This window comes from Harmonia axyridis, chromosome 3 (genome assembly GCF_914767665.1).
Source record: "Harmonia axyridis chromosome 3, icHarAxyr1.1, whole genome shotgun sequence".
NCBI lineage: Eukaryota > Metazoa > Arthropoda > Insecta > Coleoptera > Coccinellidae > Harmonia > Harmonia axyridis.
The window spans coordinates 32,358,342-32,379,667 of NC_059503.1; the positions used below are offsets into that span (position 1 = coordinate 32,358,342).

A 21,326-nucleotide genomic window follows, 5' to 3' on the forward strand; every position below is an offset into this window, starting at 1 on the left:
TTTGTTTTTTTCATAGAGAAGATATAGAATGCCATAATTATCGTGGTTACACTATAGTGTCTAAAAACGGAGTGCTATCGTCTTCTTATAAATGGTACGAGGGCAGAAGGTTACCTCTAGTTTTTGCTTTTGGTTATTTCGACGATTGGAGGAGGATAGCGAATGATCTCCTTGAAATTGAAGTTTTTAAAACAACGATTGACAGGTTAGTCATCTTCTTTCATGATATTTTGCCATTCTTCTGATTGAAATTGTCTTTTGGGATTATATTTAAACGTCTATAGTTTTTTAGGATAGGTGATATCCTCAGAGAAAAATTCATAGATATCCACAAGATCTTCAAAAACTCCAAGAAACCACAGGAAGGGACCTACAACGTGATGGAAGACATAGTTGGCAATGTTTCTCTCCAAATTGGCATCATCGAAGTTTTGAAAGATCTCAAACTCAATATTGATTATGCCATAGGATACGCTATCGGTGAGATAGCGTGTGGTTACTTCGATGGTTGTCTCACTTTAAGAGAGGCTATCTTCATGTCTCATTCAATTGGCAGTCTTTTGGAAAAAATAAACACAGCTTCTATTACTTTGGTCCTGAAAGGACCAGTTAAAAAGGTAAAATGATCAACAATAACCATTGGATATGAACAGAAGTTTCCTTCTTGCAGATTCTGAAGAAACTGCCGAAGAACGTAGAGGTTATTTGGAGAAACTCTGAAGACGTTGTTAGTCTATCCGGTGATCCTGCAATTTTGAAAAACTTTGCTATGGGATTAGAAGGAGACGATATTGTGATATTAGCCAATAATGACAGATCTGAAGTAACTCTTCCTACCAGTCGAGTATATGAGATCGGTAAGTCGAAAAATATTACTATACAGGGTGTTTCAAATTAAGTCGGCATCATTGCTAACTCCGTTATTATTGATGCTACGATGTCGGTCAAATTGGCAAACTAGTAGCATTTTCAGTGGTCTTCTCGATGCCGAAAACAAAATAAAATTGACAGTCGCGTTGTCATAATATTTCATAAAATGAGATTTTTTTCAATCAAACATCGTATATTTTTTCATGTATTTCGATTCGTAATAACATTCTCAACAACAAAAGCTCATTTGACTTTTTTTCGTAATGGTGAAAATAAGTTGTATTAATAGAAAACATTTATAATAAACGGATTTGATAAAGCGCTATAAAGTATCGGGTAAATGGTCAAAAACACCGTCTTCTTGTTGAACACATATTTGAGCCCTTCTATTGACACTATTGATTCACAAAATGAATGCGGCTAGCGGAATGGCTTTAAGATGGAAATTATCGATTTGTCTATTAATATCAAATAGCTTAGTGGTGTCGATTGAGTGGTGCTACATGATGACAACGGGTTTCACGAGTTCACATCCCAGCGCACTTTTTTCCTTTTACTGTCTTATTTTGCTATTATTTACAAAATATTGTCATTCGTATGAGTACAAAAAATGGTTGTTTGGACAATCATGAGGTTTATTCGCCAAAACAAATAAATTTTTTGTACTAGTGAAAGAAATAAATATTTATAAATAAGTCGCTCATTTTCCACTTTAGGAAGAAAGGTGATATGAGCTTTGTTGTTGAGAATGTTATTACGAATCGAAATAATTAAAAATAATATCATTTTATGAAATATTTTGACACGCGACTGCCAATTTTTGGTTTGTTTCAGGCATCGAGAAGACCACTAAAAATGCTACTAGTTTGCCCATTTAACCGACATCTAAGCATCAATAATAACGGAGTTAGCAATGGTGCCGACTTAATTTGAAACACCGTGTATATTTAACCTTTGTCTATCAGCATCAGCGTACAAGAGAAAACTCTTCTCACAGGCGGCTTTCTCGCTACCTGCTAAAGGAAATATGAACGCTACGGCTAACCGAAAGAACCAAAAATATACAGGGTGTATCGTTTGGAATACCGAATTCGTTAGCAGTGGCAACGCTGAAAATATGTTTAGATCGATAGAGCAGTGATTCCTACCCAAGAAACCTAATTTTCAGTAAAATCGTACCTTACGTTCTCCGTAAAAGTCCAGGGTACCATCGACTGTTTCCCACCCTGTATATACATGATTTTGACTGCCGGTGTCTGCCGTGCAGACACCAATATTTTTTTGACCAGAAATTATAACATCTCAGTTTTGGAAATTTCCAATTGTGTGTGTTCTTCAATATAGGTATGATGGAATTTTTCGAACGAAATTGCTGTATGCGGCATGTGTTCTATCGTCATATACTTTATATTCGTTACTATTATTATATTTAATATATTTTTTTATTGTTTATGTAGATCCATGCCTATGTGAATGATTTTGAAATCCTCCAGAATACTTCGCATCTGCTTAAAAATTTTATTGTCTGAATACCTAAATGCCTTTTTCTATGAAGAATATCATTTCAGAGCAGGATTTACTGCGTCTGTTGATCAAAGATTTGCCCAAACCTAAACAGAGAAGTGACAGGTGGATATCTGCTTCAACTGCCAAAGTAGCATCTGCCGAGTACTTCGTGAAGTCTTTACAATCTCAGATATTTTACCAAGATTTTAACTGTCACTTTGGCGAAGAACAATTGATACTAGAAGTTGGCCAGGGAAGATTTTCTGAACTACTGAAATTCACAATAAATGGATTGACCGAATTTGTCAATTTTGGACCAAAGATCGAGGGGGATGGTTTGGTATCATTCATGAAGGTATTGGGCAGGTGAGATTTCGGATATTATTCTATTTGTCTAGTTTACCTTAACAGAAATAATTTTTCAGACTATACGAGAATGGTTTTAATCCAAAAATTCAAAACTTGTACCCTAAAACTGCATATCCAGTCAGTCGTGGTACACCAATGATCTCACCTCATATCAAATGGGATCATTCAAAAGATTGGCATGTTCTTGTGTACAAAGAGTCTCATTCGATGAAAAACGGGGAGAGGTTAATGGCTATTAATCCTATTGAAGATGATTGGCAATACCTCACTGGACATGTTATAGATGGTTAGTAGTTTGAATTGCCTACACAAAAATAATGTCGTAGAAAATTAACAAAAAAGTTTGGTCTTAGCATGTTACCATTAAAACTTCCGCCATCAGTCTTTGCTTTTTAAAGACGAATATATAAATACACTGGCAAGCAAAGAAAAGGAACACACAAGATTTTGCATTATTTTATCCAATAGACTCACGTGTTCAAACTGATTCAATATTATTCTGTTCTTCATCTATCTTTAATTAGAAAATCAACTGAATAACGAAAAATGTAGACATATGGCCTAAAAACTTTATAACAGAAATAATTTTCGATTATTTTTTCACGATAAATTCATCGTTTATCATTTGCGTTCAATATTGTTCATTGAAAAGTTTGTTTTCTATTCTCTGAAAGAAACAATTTCATAAAATGGGTTTGCCAACCAACTACTATATGAGACTTCAGAAGTAGAACCAATACTAGGGAGACTTGAAAAACTTGAAAAATTCATCACCCACCAGAATAACATAAATAGGTTATATGGATCCACTGATTCACAGCTTCCAAAGAACAACACCACTCGAAGTAAAACTACCGCCACTCCCAATTTTGAATACTAAAATCACTTTAACACTTCGCAAATATAACAGATATTCCTATAGATCAAAATGTTTTCAACTGACAGGAAGACTTAGGTCGATAGCCGTTTGATTGTTTTGATATTATGATCAATTATTATTATTCTGCCCACAACTAGCTAATTGATATTATCAATAAAGTTAATGTCTCTCTCGGAGTTTGCCAATTGAAGATTGTGCGAGAATAGTGGCACTCATTGAGAATGGACTGTGCCAAAGATCTGCTGCTAGAAGAATGAATGTTGGCCTATCTACTGTCCAAAGAATTCAAGGCATCAGGAGGTAGGCGGGCTGACCATAAGACTTGGATCCGGAAGAAGACGGTGCACATCGTTGAGAGATGACAGATTCATGGTTTCCACAAGTATTCGAAATCGCCTGATGGAGAGGTACGTCAGGTAAACATAAATAAATGGACAGTGAGACGATGTCTCTCAGAATCGAATTTACGACGATACAGACCTGCTACAAGTTCAGAACTTCTCAGCGCGTCTTCAATGTGCACGAGATCACATAAACTAGTTGAAAAGCTTCTAATAAATTCAGATTCAGCATTCGAGGAGCTTATTGTCATAGATAGGCTTATAGATGTTCAGGAGAAAGATACGCTGATGCCTGTATAGAGGAGCAAGTTCCATTCGGTGGAGGTCATGGTCTGGGGAGGTGTGACTTCAGGGTACTGCACAGAGTTGGTTTCCATAATTGGATCTTTAATAGCAGTAAGGTACATATAGAAATTCTTATGGATCATGTTGTACCTTATATATAATTTATGGGAGAGCAGAGTAACTTTATGCATGACAATGCACGCCCACCTACTGCTCGAATACATAGTGACAGCGTACTTGAATGAGGTTGGGATTTCAAGGTTCAACTGACCAGTACGAAGTCCTGACTTGAATCTCATCGAACATCCATGGGACCAGTCGGGAAAGGTGTTGGAACTTTGGAATATGATTCCATCGCCAATAATTTACGAGATCTCCGTGAAGCACTTGGAAATGAATGGGAGAATATTCCATAAGAGAATATTCGAAAGCTCATCTCGAGCATGTGAAGACGTTTGGAAGCTGTAATCATAGCTAGGGGAGGTCACAGGTCATAATGATACTGAAATTTTCAGTTACATATTTTTTAATTTAGACATTTTTGATTTTTTTGAAATAAATCGAATAAAAAACTTCATTTTCTTTGGACAGTTCTCTCATCCCTATCTTTCCAGAAAATTCATGATTCCCGAAAAATTCTGAGTAAGAAAGGTATTTAAATATTAATGATCAAATGACCCGTTTTTCCTGCTCGCCAGTGTACTAATATTTTGATCTCAGAGCGCTATTTTGAGATATGTGAAGAATATATTGGACATGATTAGAATTCCATTGTCTTTTGGTTGTAGGTAGAAATATTTTCCCAGCAACAGGCTACCTTCACATTATCTGGGAAACTTTGGCCATGATCAACAGTATATCTGAGCTAGAGATGGTGGTGGTGTTTGAAAAGGTCAAATTCAAAAGAGCTACACCCGTCACCAAGCAGTATATCGATTTTGATGTGATGATACAGAGGAACAGTGGAAATTTTGAAGTGAGCCGAAGCTAAGCTATTTATTCGATAATTTTTACGAATATAATAATTTATTTTTAGATTATTGATGATGGTATGGATATTGTCAGTGGATGTGTACGTCAAGTTTTCATGGGAAATCATGCTGAATTTTCAAACATCAAAATACCAGGTGAAACCTTGGCTACTAATATAAACACCTTGAAAACAAAAGATGTCTACAAGGAATTAAGACTTAGAGGTTACAACTATAAGTAGGTAGCACTTACACTAAAATAAAGGATGTTTTTTTCGAGGTATATAACTTTAAGTTGGCATTACTGTTTAAGATGGCGACCGATTTAACAGCTGTCAAAGGATTCATTCTCAGTTTGGTTTGGCAATTCATCATGAATAGACTCACGCCTGAACAATGCTTGCAAATAGTGCAATTTCATTTCGAAAATAATGGTTCGGTGCGGAATACGTATCGCGCATTACGTCCATTTTATCGTCCATCAGAGCAGTTAATTCGATTAACCATGGAACGTTTTCGCACAACGTTTACTCTTGTTGATAACTCGCATCCCCAGAGACGCCGTACGGCGCGTACAGAAGAAGCTATTGCTGCTGTAGAGCGTAGCATTGAGCAAGACCCGAAAGAGTCTATCCGCCATCGAGCACAGGAATTGGATCTGTGTCCATCCACTTTATGGAAGATTTTGCGGAAGGATCTTGGTTTGCGTGCTTACAAAATCCAACTAGTGCAAGAATTGTAGCCAAACGATCATCAAGTAAGGCGTAGATTCGTCGAATGGGCCCAAAATGAGATTGCCGTTGTTCCCGATTTTCATAAGCGAATTTTGTTTAGCGATGAAGCGCACTTCTGGTTGAATGGCTACGTCAACAAACAAAACTGCCGCATTTGGAGTGAAGCTAATCCTCAAGTGTATGTCGAATCACCGTTATATCCAGAAAAATTGACTGTTTGGTGCGCTTTATGGGCTGGTGGAGTCATTGGTCCGTACTTCTTCAAAAACGATGATGGCCAGAACGTTACAGTCAATGGTGATCGGTATAGAACCATGATTACTAACTTTTTCATTCCTGAATTGAACAACCATGATGTCCAGGAGCTGTGGTTCCAACAAGACGGCGCAACATGTCACACAGCTCGTGCCACAATCGATTTATTGAAAGACACGTTTGGTGACCGCTAGACTACTTTCTGTGGGGCTATGTAAAGTCATTGGTCTATGCGGATAAGCCACAAATCCTTGACCATTTGGAAGACAACATTCGCCGTGTTATTGTCGATATACGGCCACAAATGTTGGAAAAAGTCATCGAAAATTGGACGTCCAGATTGGACTAGACCCGAGCCAGCCGTGGCGGTCATGTGCCAGAAATCATATTTAAAATGTAATGCCACAAGATTATCTTGCGGATAAATGAAATTCATGTCAATCGAATAATCCATCGTTGTTTTATTGCAATTTAAAGTTCTATAGCTCTAAAAAAAACACCCTTTAGAACATATTATGAATGATAAATAAATTAATACTTGTGTTCTGTCTATCCCCATGACACCAATAAACTTTATGAATTTTAGTTGATATCCAAATTTTTTTCAGAGGTGCATTCAGAGGTGTCCAAGAGGTGGATACTGAAGCTTCCAAGGCTTACGTGAAATGGGATGGTAATTGGGTAACATTTATGGACAATATGATGCAATTGAGAATTATGCAGTTTGATACCAGACTTTTATATGTTCCTACGGGTATTGACAAGTTGGTAATTGATCCCAAGCGTCATCTGGAATATGTTGAATCGTTCGGAGAGAATCCTGTTCTTCCTGTTTATCTTTCCGAAGACGCAGGGGTAATGAGGTGATCATAGTTGCAGATAATTCTTAAAATCTGTCTATTAAATTCCATATCAATGGAATATTTACATCAATAATTTACATTACAAAAACTATTCTTTGAAAGATATGCCATGAATGTTATTAGTATAGGATCCCGATATAAAACGACCTTCACCGAGATGCTTATTTGATAAAACGTATTTTATATTCAATTTAACATGTCAATAAATATATCACATATGGGTTGCCTAACAAATTTTAGTCCAGAGTAGGTTTAATTAATATTTAAAAAAAAATTTTTTTTTTAACATTTCACCGGTTTGATTATTAGACAAATTCTATACCAATCGAAAGTATGAAGCCCATAGAATGTGCAAAGGTTAGGTTGCCTATTTTTTTCCGGTCACAACTCTCGGGTAGCCAGGTATAAACAGGTAAATCTATAATAGCATTTTGCAACGGTCTGATTATTGAATCAAAATCAATAAAATTAAAGATTATTTTATTATGAACACGGTGGTATAGGGTTGCCTGCGAAAAATCAGTCCCGAATCCCGGTTGTCGAATTTTAAAAAGTTAAATATTGCTGCAAATGAATGTGTGCGACTGAGAGGTCCCAATCAACCATTTCATGCGATAGAAGAGGACACAGCATAGCAGCTGTTTGAAGTCCGTCCAGTGAAAGAAAGGGAGTGCGCATGCTATTTGTTCTTGAAAATGAAAAGGATAGCGATAGACTCGTATATGCGTGCATATACGCTAGGTTGATTGTGGATAATAACTTCCATTTTTGTTGCAAAATTTTCCAGCTGGCCAAAATTCTTGAAATTGCTCATGATTCTGTAATACAGAAACTTCAGCTTTTACAAATGCAACTGCATAGCACGTTCAGAAGTATTTAGCATTTCCTCTCAGACGCTTTTTTTGGAGGTCCTAGTGATGTTTTTTTGTTCATAATTTATGAATCCACTTAAGAATAGTAGGTCTGCTAGAGACAGTTCTATTGGTACATTGGGAGCTCCTATCAGCGAATCCCTGAAAATAAATATCCATTCTTCAACCGACCAACGTTCTATTGTGACAAATGCAACTTGAGATACAAATCTCAATCCTTTGACACAGTAATGACTAGTTCACCTTTTTCCTCCATCTGTGCAAATGACCATATTTTTATGGGCCATCCTATATTTATAGAACTATAGACAACATGGATATATTTTCCGAATATGGAATCTGAATTTCCTCAAATTGATTTTGAATGAAAGAGTTTGAAATAAATATATATATTTACATATTCGGATTCAGAATCGATTAAGTATTCAGGAATATGGCACCCCATGTAATTTTGATGGGAAATAATAATCCCCAAATTGTATTTCTTGGTGGATAAATAAATAAATATGAAAAAATATAAAAGCAATGTATATTTTGCCAAAAATATTCTAGTTTCTAGAAAATCGGTAGTTCAAATGAAGAAAGAATTGATGAGAAATTGTCTCTCGACCTTCTTATTTTGCAAACCAGACAAATTTGCGAAAAAAATTTTTTTGGAAAAACAGTTTTTCCTTAATAACTTTCCATGCTTTCGATAGTTTTTCCCATAACATATTTGGGAAGCCCGTTCAAAATACTGCTATCATGGTGATGGTTCACTTTTCAATTTTGCTTGAAGGATAAGCCAAAAAACCAGTGACCCGTTTACGTGAAACACCCTGTACCTATCCTCTATTCGATCGTTAAAATTATCAAAATAATTTTGAATTTCAGTTGGGTTTATGTATGCTGAAGTGTGAAATGTAACAAGGTTTGTGGTGAATCTTGAATATATTTATAAACTTCAAATAGAGTATGAACCAATATAAAAAATCTAAATGACCGCTGACGCAAAGAATTTTTGTCTAGAGCACAGTTGTTTGTAAAGCAACAATACTTTGTTTCATATTTCAGATGTGGCGGCATAGAAATAAGAGGATTAAAAGCAAATTCTATACCAAGAAGGAAACAAAGAAGTGCTCCTGTCTTAGAGAAATATGAATTTGTACCTAATGAAACCACATTAACTGTAGAACAATCATTGAGAGTGAATATACAGCTTGGCTTAGAAAACTTCTTCGGAATCAAGGTGAGAGGTTTCTCAGTTAATCTGAACCAAATTGAATGAAAGTTTTCAGCTGAAAATTATTGAGATCCTTGACGAAGCAACACAAGAAGGCAGTGAGCCTTTGGGACCTAAAATCTTCGATGTCTACGCTGACCTCCCGTTAATTCAAGTCAACATCTCCGTCTTCAGTAAGGAAAAACTGGAGCTTGCCAATGTAACCGTTGAAGATAAAGAACTTCGTAAAGAGATTGACTGTCACTTGGTTGTGGGAACAAACATTCTCCAGAGAGCAATGGTAATATTTCCTTGATCCTGATGAATTTGACAAGAATCTCACATTCTTCATAGCTTCTACATTTTCAATCATGCTATGGTTTTTCCAGATCATGCAACAAGCGTTCTCTGCTCTGAAGGAGAAAGCATTCATTTTGTCTCGCGAAAATCTTGACTTTCATCCATCTCGGATGGCCAAGGAAGATTTGGAAGCCGTAGATATACTGACCATTCACGATGTTGGTACAGAAAAATTTGTTTATTTCCGCAAGAGCTTAAAGTCCAAGGAAAGAACAATTATCAATGTTTCTGAGAAAGATGAGGAATTCAGATGGCTGCCCTCTTTACAATCTGCACTGAAGAGTGATAAGCACCTAATACTTTATGCCCAAAACGAACCCTTGAATGGACTTCTTGGTCTATTTAACTGCGTTAGGAGAGAGCCTGGAGGTGATCACAAGAGGAATTTATTTTTTTCAGTGTGAAAGCTTATTCATTTCATTTTAGGTAATAACATAATTTGCGTTTTGATTTATGGGGAGGAAGCGCCACAATTTGATCCAGATCATTCTTTTTATGAAGAACAACTGAATAAGAATATGGCGGTCAACATTTATAAGGATGGCAAATGGGGAACGTACCGCCATTTTTCTTTGATAGGCGGAGAGGAGATAGAGTGCGATCACGGTTTTGCTTGTCCAGTAACTAGAGGAGACATGTCTAGTCTAAAATGGTTGCAAGGGAATCTCCATTCTGATGTAACGCTTCCTCCAGAAAAAACATTAGTGCAGGTTTGTTATAATTTATCGCAAAATGATCATTCGAGAGTATTCTGACTTGGATTATTTGAGGGCTTACAATAATATCAGCAATAATTTCAGAGAAGTTTCATCAAATTCTCCTCTGAGCCCCCTATCTCTTTCATCCTATTGATCTTGAGCTATTTTCAGTGTTTTTGTGATTTGCGTTTTTGATCTTCATTTTCACCTTTTAAATTTATGATATTTTTCGTTAATTGTATTTTCGTTGTTGTTTGGTCATTTAGTTTATATCATATACCTACATAGGTTGTCCTGAATTGAAGTTGAAATGTTTTGGTGATAAATTGACCTCAGGAAATAGAGACAGAACCTTGAATAAACATTAACAGAGATCAAAATCTGTACGTTTTTTGACTTTCGAGTCCCAATAAAGTGAAATACAACAAATGATTCAAATAGAGGAAGTTCATATACTTGTGTACTGTATATTTCGAAACTAAGAGCAGATTAAATATTGAAAAAGTCCAATGTCAGTCCTAAGAATTATGTGAAATTGAAAACTTATACAGGGGTGGACTATTAGGAGTTTATGGAAAACTGATCAAAATTTGCATGTTGGGGTTTGAGACAATGATCTTCCTCCTTAAAATATTTTCAGATCTCTACAACTTCCGGTTTTACCGGAAACAGACTACTACTTGGCACAAAAAGTATATAATTGCATCATTAGATTGCTTTTTTGATGACAATTTCAGCTATATGCCATACCTTGGGTAAAAACTCACCGGTTCATGAGTTAATAGGAGTCTTACGAAAAAGATGTGGCAACAAGGACTCATCTCTTTTTGAATATTTCTACAGAAAAAGTTTTTTTTTGAAGAAGCCTTTTTCATTTTCGATTATGCAAAAACGTAGTATTATAAACCTGTTCGCGGATTGGACGAAAATTGTACAGGGTGTTTATCAGAAGATCATGATTTTGGACAACTCAAAATCATCAAAACTAAGATTATCAAATTTGAACCTATATTTTTCATTAATTCAGTCGATTCCACGTATAAAAATAATGGAATTTTAGTTTCTTTTTGTTTTCCGGAAATCTCAGTTGGGAATTGCAGTTTTTCCTCCATTTAAAGTTCATTCTCGATAACTTTCGAAGTATTTATTTTAGGTATAGGGTTTGCTGAAGTAATCCCTACTATTTTTGTGAGTAGAATCGGCTGAAATAATAAAAAATAGAGGTTCTTATTTGAAAATCTTAATTTTAGATGAATTTGAGTTGCCCAAGTTCATGCTCTTTTTATGAACACCCTGCACATTTTTGGTCCAAACCGCAAACAGTTTTATAATACCACGTATTTGCAGAATCAAAAAAAAAAAATTCTACCGAAAAAAAAAGTGAATTTTTACCCAAGGTATGGCATATTGTCGAAATTGTAATGAAAAAAGCTATCTAATGATGCAATAATATGCTGTCTGTGAATTCTGGATGTTACCGGTACAACAGGAAGTTGTAGAGGTTTGAAAATCTTTCAGGGAAAAAAATTATTGTCTCAAACCCCAACACACTGAATCACCCTGTATTTCATATCAAATGTGCATAAGAATGAGAACACTTTTTCTTCAAAGGTTTACTATGCATCACTGAACTTCAGAGACATAATGACAGCTTCGGGTCGTATAAATTCTGATGTTATAACAATGGACCGTACAGAACAAGAATGCGTTGAAGGTTTCGAGTTCTCTGGAAGAGATGCAAGGTGAGATCTTCGTTCAATCCAGATATCCGATTCTAAGGTTTTTTTTTTTCAGTGGAAAAAGAGTTATGGGTATGATCATTCGAGGTGCTCTGTCGACCATGGTATCAGCTGATAATTATCTCTTGATGGACGTACCAGATTCTTGGACTTTGGAACAAGCAGCGTCTGTACCTGTTGTGTACGGGACTGTCATACACGCATTAAGAGAGGTACTTATGCATTATTTGTTACTCCTGTTAAATGATAACAAACCAGTTGAGTGTAATATAGCTGGGATTATTTTTTTCATTAGATTGCCAAAATTAGAAAAGGAAATTCGATTCTGATCCATTCTGGAACTGGAGGCGTTGGTCAAGCAGCTATCAATTACGCATTGTCATTTGGTTGTATCGTATTCACCACAGTTGGTAGTCCTGAAAAGAAGAAATCGTTGATGGAGTTATTCCCACAACTTCGAGGTATTTTAGTAATAAACTTTATCAAATGATAGTGTACAACAATTAAAATTAAGAAGTGAAACAAAAAAATTCAGGTATCACCTGATTTCTTTTACTTCATCAATTAATTAGTTGAAGAATCGAAAACATAATTGCTGAAATTCAGAGGGTAAAAGCTCATACAGAAAAAGCCCAGACAGAAAATAATGTCTTGGGATCTTCCAATATAGTGTATATTATGTTCATGCTCATACTAGTTCAATATTGTGGCGGGGGTTTTCCAAATTTTCGAAATCCCTTCCGTCTTGCAAGCAGCTGTTCACAAGCAAACAAACGCCGTTCAATATCTCTCGGCTTCAACTCATTTGGCACCCAATTTCCTTGTTTCTGAATCATTCCCATAACTTTCAGACATTTTGAAATGGCTTGTTGCGTCACTTCCAAAGATCCTGCTTATTCTTATTGAGTTTGAAACGAGTCTTTATCAAGTAATGCCTCCAATTCTGCATCTTCGAAAACCTTCTCTCTTTCACCGCCATGCTGGTCTTCGAAGTCAAAATCACCGTTCTTGAAACGTTGAAACCACTCTCGACACGTTCTTTCACTTATAGCGGCCTCACCATTGGAATTTAATAGCGTTCGATGAGCCTCAGCCGCAGATTTCTTCATATTAAAGCAGAAAATTGAAAGATCACGCAAATGATGAGAATTTGGCTCGAATCGCTATGTCTACTTTGAACTCCTTACAACTTGGTAACCAGTGTTGATCAAAGGCTTCTGATCAGCTTTTCTTATTAAGGGCATAAAAGTCTACAAGAACCATTTACATTTTTAATACATTTAGATGCCTGGTCCTTTCAGATTTTATACTCATTACGCAAATGGTTCCCAATTTCATTCTTCATTTTCTATAACGAAAGTTTGGCGTCTACATGCTCTTTGTCCTTTGATCCAAAAAAGGCACTACAATTTTTGAAATGACGCAGGATCGATGAGGATTTTACGAAATATTTAGATACTTAAATTCTATTCTTTTTCCTTATCACTTCTTACATTAGTGGCAAATGGCAATGAAGATTTTATGTCCTTTATCCGAATAACATAGCAATTATCTAACATAATATATAAGTATTGAAGAAGGATGTGATAATAATTAGATTTTATTTTTATTCTATGTAACTCCTCGTAACTATGGTTCGAAGAATTAATAAAATATATAAAAACACAAATAATTAATTAGTATGAGCTTCCGTTATTTCAAATTTATCACTTTCTTATTGAAATAATACTACTTTTTGGAGTGGAGTCATATCTCTTTCCATAATTATTATTCAGTCCATATTTGGAATATATTTTCAGAGAGTCACATAGGAAATTCACGAGATATAAGCTTCGAGAAGATGATTAAACAACACACCAGAGGGCGAGGTGTAGATATAGTATTGAATTCTTTAGCGGAAGATAAACAATTAGCTTCGATAAGATGTTTGGCCAAAGGAGGCAAGTTTTTGGAGATTGGAAAAGTTGATCTCGCCAGCAACAACTCACTACAACTAAGAATGCTGAAAAAGAACTGTTCCTTCCATGGTATAATGTTGGATCAGTTCTTCACTGCACATCCTGTCATAAAAAAGAATTTCAGGGCAATACTCGATGGAGGTAACATACTGAAAATTGTTTGAATATTTAACGACTTAAATTATTTAGGAGTAGCAAATGGATCCATCAAACCCTTAGCAACAACAGTATTCAAGATGAACGAAATCGAACAAGCTTTTCGTTACATGGCTTCTGGGAAACATACCGGAAAAGTTTTGATTAGAATTCGAGAAGAAGAGGAAGACAAGATTGTACGACCATCTGCTCTTCACATTAAAGCAACTCCAAGGTAAACTGTCCTTATGTCAATTGCAATATCATAACATAGCATTCAGTTCATGTTTAAACTCAACACGTGCATTCGTTTTCTCTCAATATGATCCACACATGATCCACACTTAATTGGACCGTATTCCTTGACCATCTTATTCCAAAATTCTAGGAAAACTTTCAGAATGACCCATTTTGAAAGACCCACTGAAATAACTAGATAGGAAGAGCATGAATCGAAAAATGTTTCAAATAAGAGTTTCTTAGTTTTCACGGGGACATCGAATGCAGACATTCAATGTGACCTCAGAGCTGATTTCGAGGTCAAGTAGATATTTTGAATAGAGAATATAAATTTTTTGTTGTAGAATGTTAGTCTTTGAAATCTAATAACATTTTGTCCCTTTCGTTTTTTCCATCAAAATTCTCTGGAGATATGAAGTGTTTTACGCTTAAGATGGTCATGATAAAGTAGTTCAAAGTTATTCCTCATGAAATCATTTGGTTGTACTCCGCATGAACTAGTGTTCTGAATTTTTTTCCAACTACACACTGCTACAATAAAATCTCATCGCATACTAGCATATACATATAGGGTGTTTCACGAATGATTGTACAGGCTTTCAGGGCAGATGTAGGACATTTTGGTGAGTCTGAATCAGGGCTCGAAACTTGTACTAACTGTATTAGTTTAAGAGATACAGGCTGTTTCCTGTATTTTATCAAAAACTTTCAATCGGCATAACTTTTGAACGCCTGCATGGATCTTCATGAAAATTTGAGGGAATGAGTACAGGCCAATGCCTAATTTTTGCACCTGATGATATGTCGATAGTTCAGGTCCGGACTGAGAAAATTAGTTTCTTCATTCCACATCTTGTAAAACACCCTGTACATCGAATTTTCGAAAAGTGAAATTTTCCTCAGAATCTACAATGGATACTCTTTCAAACAAGCTCATTTGAAATAATGGTACACTTCGCATCAATATTTTATGAGCTATTGAATATCTGGAATTTTCGATTCATATTTTTTTAGTGACATTATTTTTTATTATTATTTTAATTAAAAATTAATTTTTGATTTATTATTTGTTTCTCCATGAGTACACAGTTCTTCAAATATGCTTAGTAGATATTAGTTTGTGTGTAGAAGATTTTCATCATAACTATTCTAAGCATAAAACATTTTATATGATCACAACTATTCATTTTATCGGAAAAACTAAAGAGACAAAATATTTATAGTGTTTTACGAAGAATTCTACAAAAAAAAATGTATATTCCCTATTCAAAAAATCTACTCAACTTTGAAATGACCTTGATTTCCTACTACAAGATATTAGGTGAAAATCTTCATTTGATTGATCTGCACCCCTGAAGAATCAGAAACTTTCATTTGAAATTTTTGATCCAGGTTCTTTTCAAGGAGTTATTTCAGAGGATCTTTCAAAATGAGTTTCCCTGTATATTTTTTTTCTTTTCAGCAGGGTAACATTGAGCAATCAATTTGCTCAAACAATTGTAAATTTCGAATTTTGACTCGGGAAAGGTCTTAAATGAGTTGATTCGACTCATTGATGAAAAATTCCGTCAGTGTGTACACGATAAATCTGAAATAGAATAATATTCTAGAAAATTAAATTTCGGTAACTCAATTTTGAATGTATAGGGTGAGTCATTAATGATAGATCGGTCGATAATTCTTGTAAATTTTGGTCTAGGAGAACGATTCAAATTTTGACGGAATCGACAGTTAAGTACTCAGCGCATAAGCTTTTTGACTTTTTTTGACTCTACAGGCTGGTCCGAAAGTGGTGAAACTTTAAATGAGTGTGCCTAATTTTTATATTATATTCATAATCTCCATGAAATTCTGCTTTCGGAATATCTCACTTGAACTGTTCAAGCATGAATTTATTATTTTCATATGCTTTTTCGTTATATGGTCAATTGTTTCTATTTTTTTTTTCAGATTTTCTTGTGATCCAGATAAATCATATGTGATCATAGGAGGTCTGGGTGGCTTTGGGCTAGAGTTGGCAGATTGGCTGATTTTAAGGGGAGCCAAACGTTTATTATTGACATCGAGGACTGGAATACAAAACGGATACCAATCCTATAGAATGAAGTGAGTTCTGCATCGACTAGCTTGGTTACTTTTTACATTATTTTTTTAAACCCTTCTCACCATTTTTTTCCAGAGAATGAATTCTGACTAATTGAGAGACATGATAGACTATTCCCTCAAAAAATTTCAACCAATCATATCAACGCATATGATACAAATCACTTAGCATCGAACCAATTTTTTTGAATAATAATGCAATGTGAAAATATATGGTTATTTGCACGTGTAATTTAGATGAATATTCTGTAATGTTTTAAACCATCGAAAACATTCGGGATGATTGTCAAAAAGATTTTATTTATTTTGATCACATATAGTATTTAAACAATAAATTGAGTGAAATTTTTTTCGGGAATTAGTTTGTCATATACCCATCGTGTGCTTGCCAAATTATCGAATATTCTCTTTGATGCAGATCGTGAAATCGGGAAAATATTTGCCAAGCACTCGGGATATAACTACAGCAGTGTAAAATATCAGGGTATTTGCACGTAGCACACGTGCAAGGTGAATATTTTTTAGACGTTTTAACCATCGAAAACATTCGGTCAAAAAGATTTTATTTATGTAAATTACAGTTAGTACCTATTTGAACAATACATTCGGTGAAATATTTCTTGGGAAATATTCCTTCATGGACTATAACAATAACAATAAATTTATTTCAGAAATCTTGTACATAGAATCTGGTACAAAGAGAAGAAATACGTCAGTTAAAGAAAACAAAATCAAATATTCTTACAAAAAAAATCGAATTCTCTCATAGAATAGGGTTCACATTCAATAATAAGTGATTGAATCTCTTTTTTGAAAAATTTAAGTTCCACATTATGAAATTTTCTAGGTAACAAATTAAACAATTTCAAACATACATAAGGTACATTAGACTCCGTTATACTCAGATGATGAGAAGGGTATAGGAAATGTGAGTTTTGTCTAGTTCTATTGATGTTTTTAAAATTCACAAAATAACTTGGATTCTTACATACAAATAATAAACATCTATATATATATATATATACCTCTAACAGTCATCAGTTTGTTCGATCTGAAGACACCTCGACAAGATTCCCTGTAAGATAGGCTGAACATTATTCTTAAAGCTTGTTTCTGTAAAACAAATAATTCTTGAAGGCCATTGGTACCTCCCCAAATAATTATTCCATAATTTATTATGGATATGAAGTTCGAAAAATACAAATTTTTTAATATAGAGATATCAACCTGAGATTTCAATACTCTCAACGTGTAATTAGCAGATCTTAAACGATTTGAGATATGTTCAATGTGTTGACTCCACTTCAAACCTCTATCTAGCCACACACCCAAAAACTTTACACAGTTATTGACCGAGATTTCTGAACTTCCTACATTTATCTTCTCTGGAATGGTCAAATTTGATCTATCTGTGGTGAAAAAAACACATTCCGTTTTTTCGACATTCAACTTGAGCCGGTTCTCAGTGAACCACAATTCCATTCTCTGCATTTCTCTGTTAGAATCGCATATAAGTTGTCCAACATTTTTTGATTTGATAATTTTATTGGTATCATCCACATACATATATAAATTTTGAGAGCTCATATCATTATCTGGCAAATCATTGACATAGATCACAAATAGCAGAGGTCCCAGTATGCTACCCTGAGGAACTCCATCTCGTGATACTTCCTCACACGATTCAATCACTTCTGCTTCTATCTCCAAAGCAACACGTTGTCTACGATCTTCCAAATAACTCTTGATCAGCAGCAGTTGATTGTCCCTGATACCATAGCTTTCTAATTTATCCAAGAGAATTTCGTGCTTGACGCAATCAAAGGCTTTGGACAGGTCAAGAAAAAGCCCACATGTTGTTTCACCTCTCTCAAAACCCCCCACAATGCTCTCCACAAGCTCAAACATAGCTGTCTCCGTACTTCTGTTCTTGATGAATCCATGTTGTGATGTGTTGAAAATTCCAAATTTACTGAAAAACTTTACCATTCTATCTGCCAACAATTTTTCGAAGATCTTAGAAAAAGTTGACAAGTGATTGATAGGTCTATAATTTATTATTTCTTCGTGGTTGCCTTTTTTGAATAAAGGTTTAATTATAGAAACTTTTAGAGCATCCGGAAAAATACCCACTGTAAAAGATCGGTTGATGATATAGCATAATGGTTCAACAATTAAACTTGCAGATCTTTGGATTAGGTTAAGTGGAATGCCATCATATCCAAAAGCTTTTTTATTTCTAATTCTATTTATTGTTTTCATTATTTCCTCTGATGATATCTCGAACATAAAGAAAGACTTAGAAAATCTATTGATTTTCTTGGAATGTTGAAGTTGCGGAATATTCTGCGTTAATTTAGATGCTGCATTGAGGAAAAAATCATTAAAAGCGTTCGCAACTTGCTTTGGGTCACCTGATATCATCTTTTTCGAATTTGAGTTTGTTTTTCCCCTCAAATTGTTTACGATCTGCCATGCAATTATTTTCCAATTATCCAATAATTATCGAATATTTTCCCTCCTGCATTTGCATTTGGTAAGCATTCGGGACATAACTACTGAATATCAGGTAAATTATACTTCCGACTCACATACTGCGAATATTTTATCATCAAAGTTGCTAATTCTTTTCAAGTAAAAATTTAATTGAAAAAAAAACTGTGTCCCAAGTCCCAAGGTAGATCGATGTACCCTACAATTGCAGGTTTAGGGAACTGTCACAACTTAAACTTACCTCATGAAAAAATTTTATAGGCATACTAATTTATGAGATTTGTTTTGTATTAGAATTATACATGATCTTCCAGGATTTGAATACGTGCATTTTGCAATTTGAATACAAATACCTACATATAATATCTATTGGTAATAGTAAAGTTTATTCAACATCAAAATTTACATGTTATGTCAAATTATTCATATTATAACATACTCGAACTTAAATATTCTTCTATGCTATAAAAAGAACCGTTAATTAAAAACTCTTTGATGGTTCGATCAAATTCATTCATTGGCAGGGTTTTCATTCTTGATGGGAGGGAATTGTAGAATTTCACCCCCCAGTAGTCAAAAAATTGTTGTGTCCGGGCTAAGCGATGTAATGGTGTTATCAACTGATGTTTTCTTCTTGTATCATGCTCATGCTGAACCTGATTTAAATTCATCGACTTCTTGTGTTGGTGTATATACTTCAAACATTCCCTGAAAAATATTGAAGTTACCGTAAGTATTTTTTCTTCTCTGAATGAATTTCTGCAGCTCTCTCTCCTACCCAGTCCCTTTAATGCTCTTATAGCCTTTTTTTATTGTTTGAAGACTTCTCTTGATGACTGACCCCACAGAAGAATTCCATATGTGAGATGACTGTGTACACAAGCATAATATGCAGTCTTAGCTGTTTGGTGCGTAGCTATTTGCTTCATCCTTCTAATAAGATATACTGATTTTGAGATTTTTTTGCATATCTCATCTACATGTGTTGTCCAGGATAGGTTGCTATGAAGATTTATTCCCTAAAATTTTATATACTTAACTTCGGCATTATAATGAAAACTTATTTCTTTTGTCTTATCCGCATTTAATTTAAGTCGATTTGTGGTAAACCATTCCTCAATATATTCTTTGGTATTTTTCTCCTTGTTTCGCATATCTTTGATGTTTCTACTTTTTATCAATACTGATGTGTCATCACAGTAAAGGCAAGTATTCACACAATCAGGAACATTTAAATCATTTACATAGATTAGAAATAGAATTGGTTCCAATATCGATCCTTGTGGTACTCCAAGTTCAACATTTGTTTCACTGGATGAAAACACCCCAAATGCTACATGTTGTTTTCTGTTTGTCAAATATGACCTTAGAAGATCATTTACCACATCTCTGAAACCAAAGAAGTTTAACTTGTCCTACCACTATGATTTTTGTTGAATTCAAACACTAGTGCTAATCTTAAGTTATCTATTTCCTTGAACTTTTTTATTTCCTCCAGATCCAGTTTTTATTGAATTATAGTAAATCAGACTCCATAAAACTCTTCCAAATGCTTCAAATATGGAAAATTTTGGCTGAATACTTTTCTGAATTATGTTATCGTGCAATTTTTGAGCTTTCTTTCAAAATGGTTTTGTTTCATATTTATATTATTTATATAATGAAGAAGCTATGAGAACTTTTCATTTCACACCATTTTCTAATTTTCTCTTATAGCTTGAAAACAGACAAATTTTGTGATATATTTTAAAATCCACAATTTTACTATATCGTTATGAATGTACCTATATTATATTGAATGAAATATATTTATTTGATCGATTCCCGATTAAATATGCAAATTTGACTATCAGGAATCTGATAATTTTCCTAATTGTCGAATTTATAATGAGCAGAATATTTATTATTTTTTGTATCTACCTGCTGAAATCCAAGGTTTGGCGACTTTTGCTCTCCTAGTGTCAACGGCTTTTTCACGTCGTTTGGCGCGCTTGAAGTTTGTTTTCTGAATTTCTGGTATCACTGGTATGTTTTCATTTCCGCGCGTTTCGTGTCAAATTTGATAGTTCATGTTGGGGACAAATTTTTCTTACTGAAAATGACATATGCTCCCTCTATCTTTATTTATTACTCTGAGGGGATACCCGATACATATCTGATACAATGGATTATTCATTTCAGTATTTGGAAGTCATATGGTGCAATCTGCCAAATTTCAACGGCTGATATAACAACTGAGGAAGGATGTGAGCAACTCATAATTGAAGCTCAAAAACTAGGACCAATCGAGAGCATTTTCAATCTGGCAGTAGTTCTGAGAGATTCTCTTCTGGAAAATCAGAGCCCGGAAAGTTTCAGGATCTCTTTTGCTCCCAAAGCTGTAGCAACAAAGATTCTGGATGAAGTTACTAGGAAGCGATGTCCGGGTTTGAGGTGAGCTTGAGATATCGATA

The 21,326-nt window shown here is 34.7% G+C and overlaps 1 protein-coding gene across 1 annotated transcript in view; it reads left to right on the forward strand.

Moving 5' to 3' along the window:
• The window catches only part of LOC123674653 (fatty acid synthase-like), a 36,292-nt gene that overhangs the window by 11,306 nt on the left and 3,660 nt on the right, over nt 1–21,326 (forward strand). The window contains exons 11-29 of the mRNA XM_045609599.1: nt 17–205; nt 293–617; nt 671–857; nt 2,439–2,742; nt 2,802–3,031; nt 5,040–5,227; nt 5,288–5,460; nt 6,820–7,074; nt 9,000–9,174; nt 9,224–9,448; nt 9,537–9,876; nt 9,934–10,217; nt 11,817–11,947; nt 12,000–12,156; nt 12,240–12,405; nt 13,744–14,043; nt 14,092–14,272; nt 16,228–16,383; nt 21,055–21,306. Of these exons, the coding sequence (XP_045465555.1) occupies nt 17–205; nt 293–617; nt 671–857; nt 2,439–2,742; nt 2,802–3,031; nt 5,040–5,227; nt 5,288–5,460; nt 6,820–7,074; nt 9,000–9,174; nt 9,224–9,448; nt 9,537–9,876; nt 9,934–10,217; nt 11,817–11,947; nt 12,000–12,156; nt 12,240–12,405; nt 13,744–14,043; nt 14,092–14,272; nt 16,228–16,383; nt 21,055–21,306 (4,218 nt within the window). The remainder of the gene's footprint in view (nt 1–16; nt 206–292; nt 618–670; nt 858–2,438; nt 2,743–2,801; nt 3,032–5,039; nt 5,228–5,287; nt 5,461–6,819; nt 7,075–8,999; nt 9,175–9,223; nt 9,449–9,536; nt 9,877–9,933; nt 10,218–11,816; nt 11,948–11,999; nt 12,157–12,239; nt 12,406–13,743; nt 14,044–14,091; nt 14,273–16,227; nt 16,384–21,054; nt 21,307–21,326) is intronic.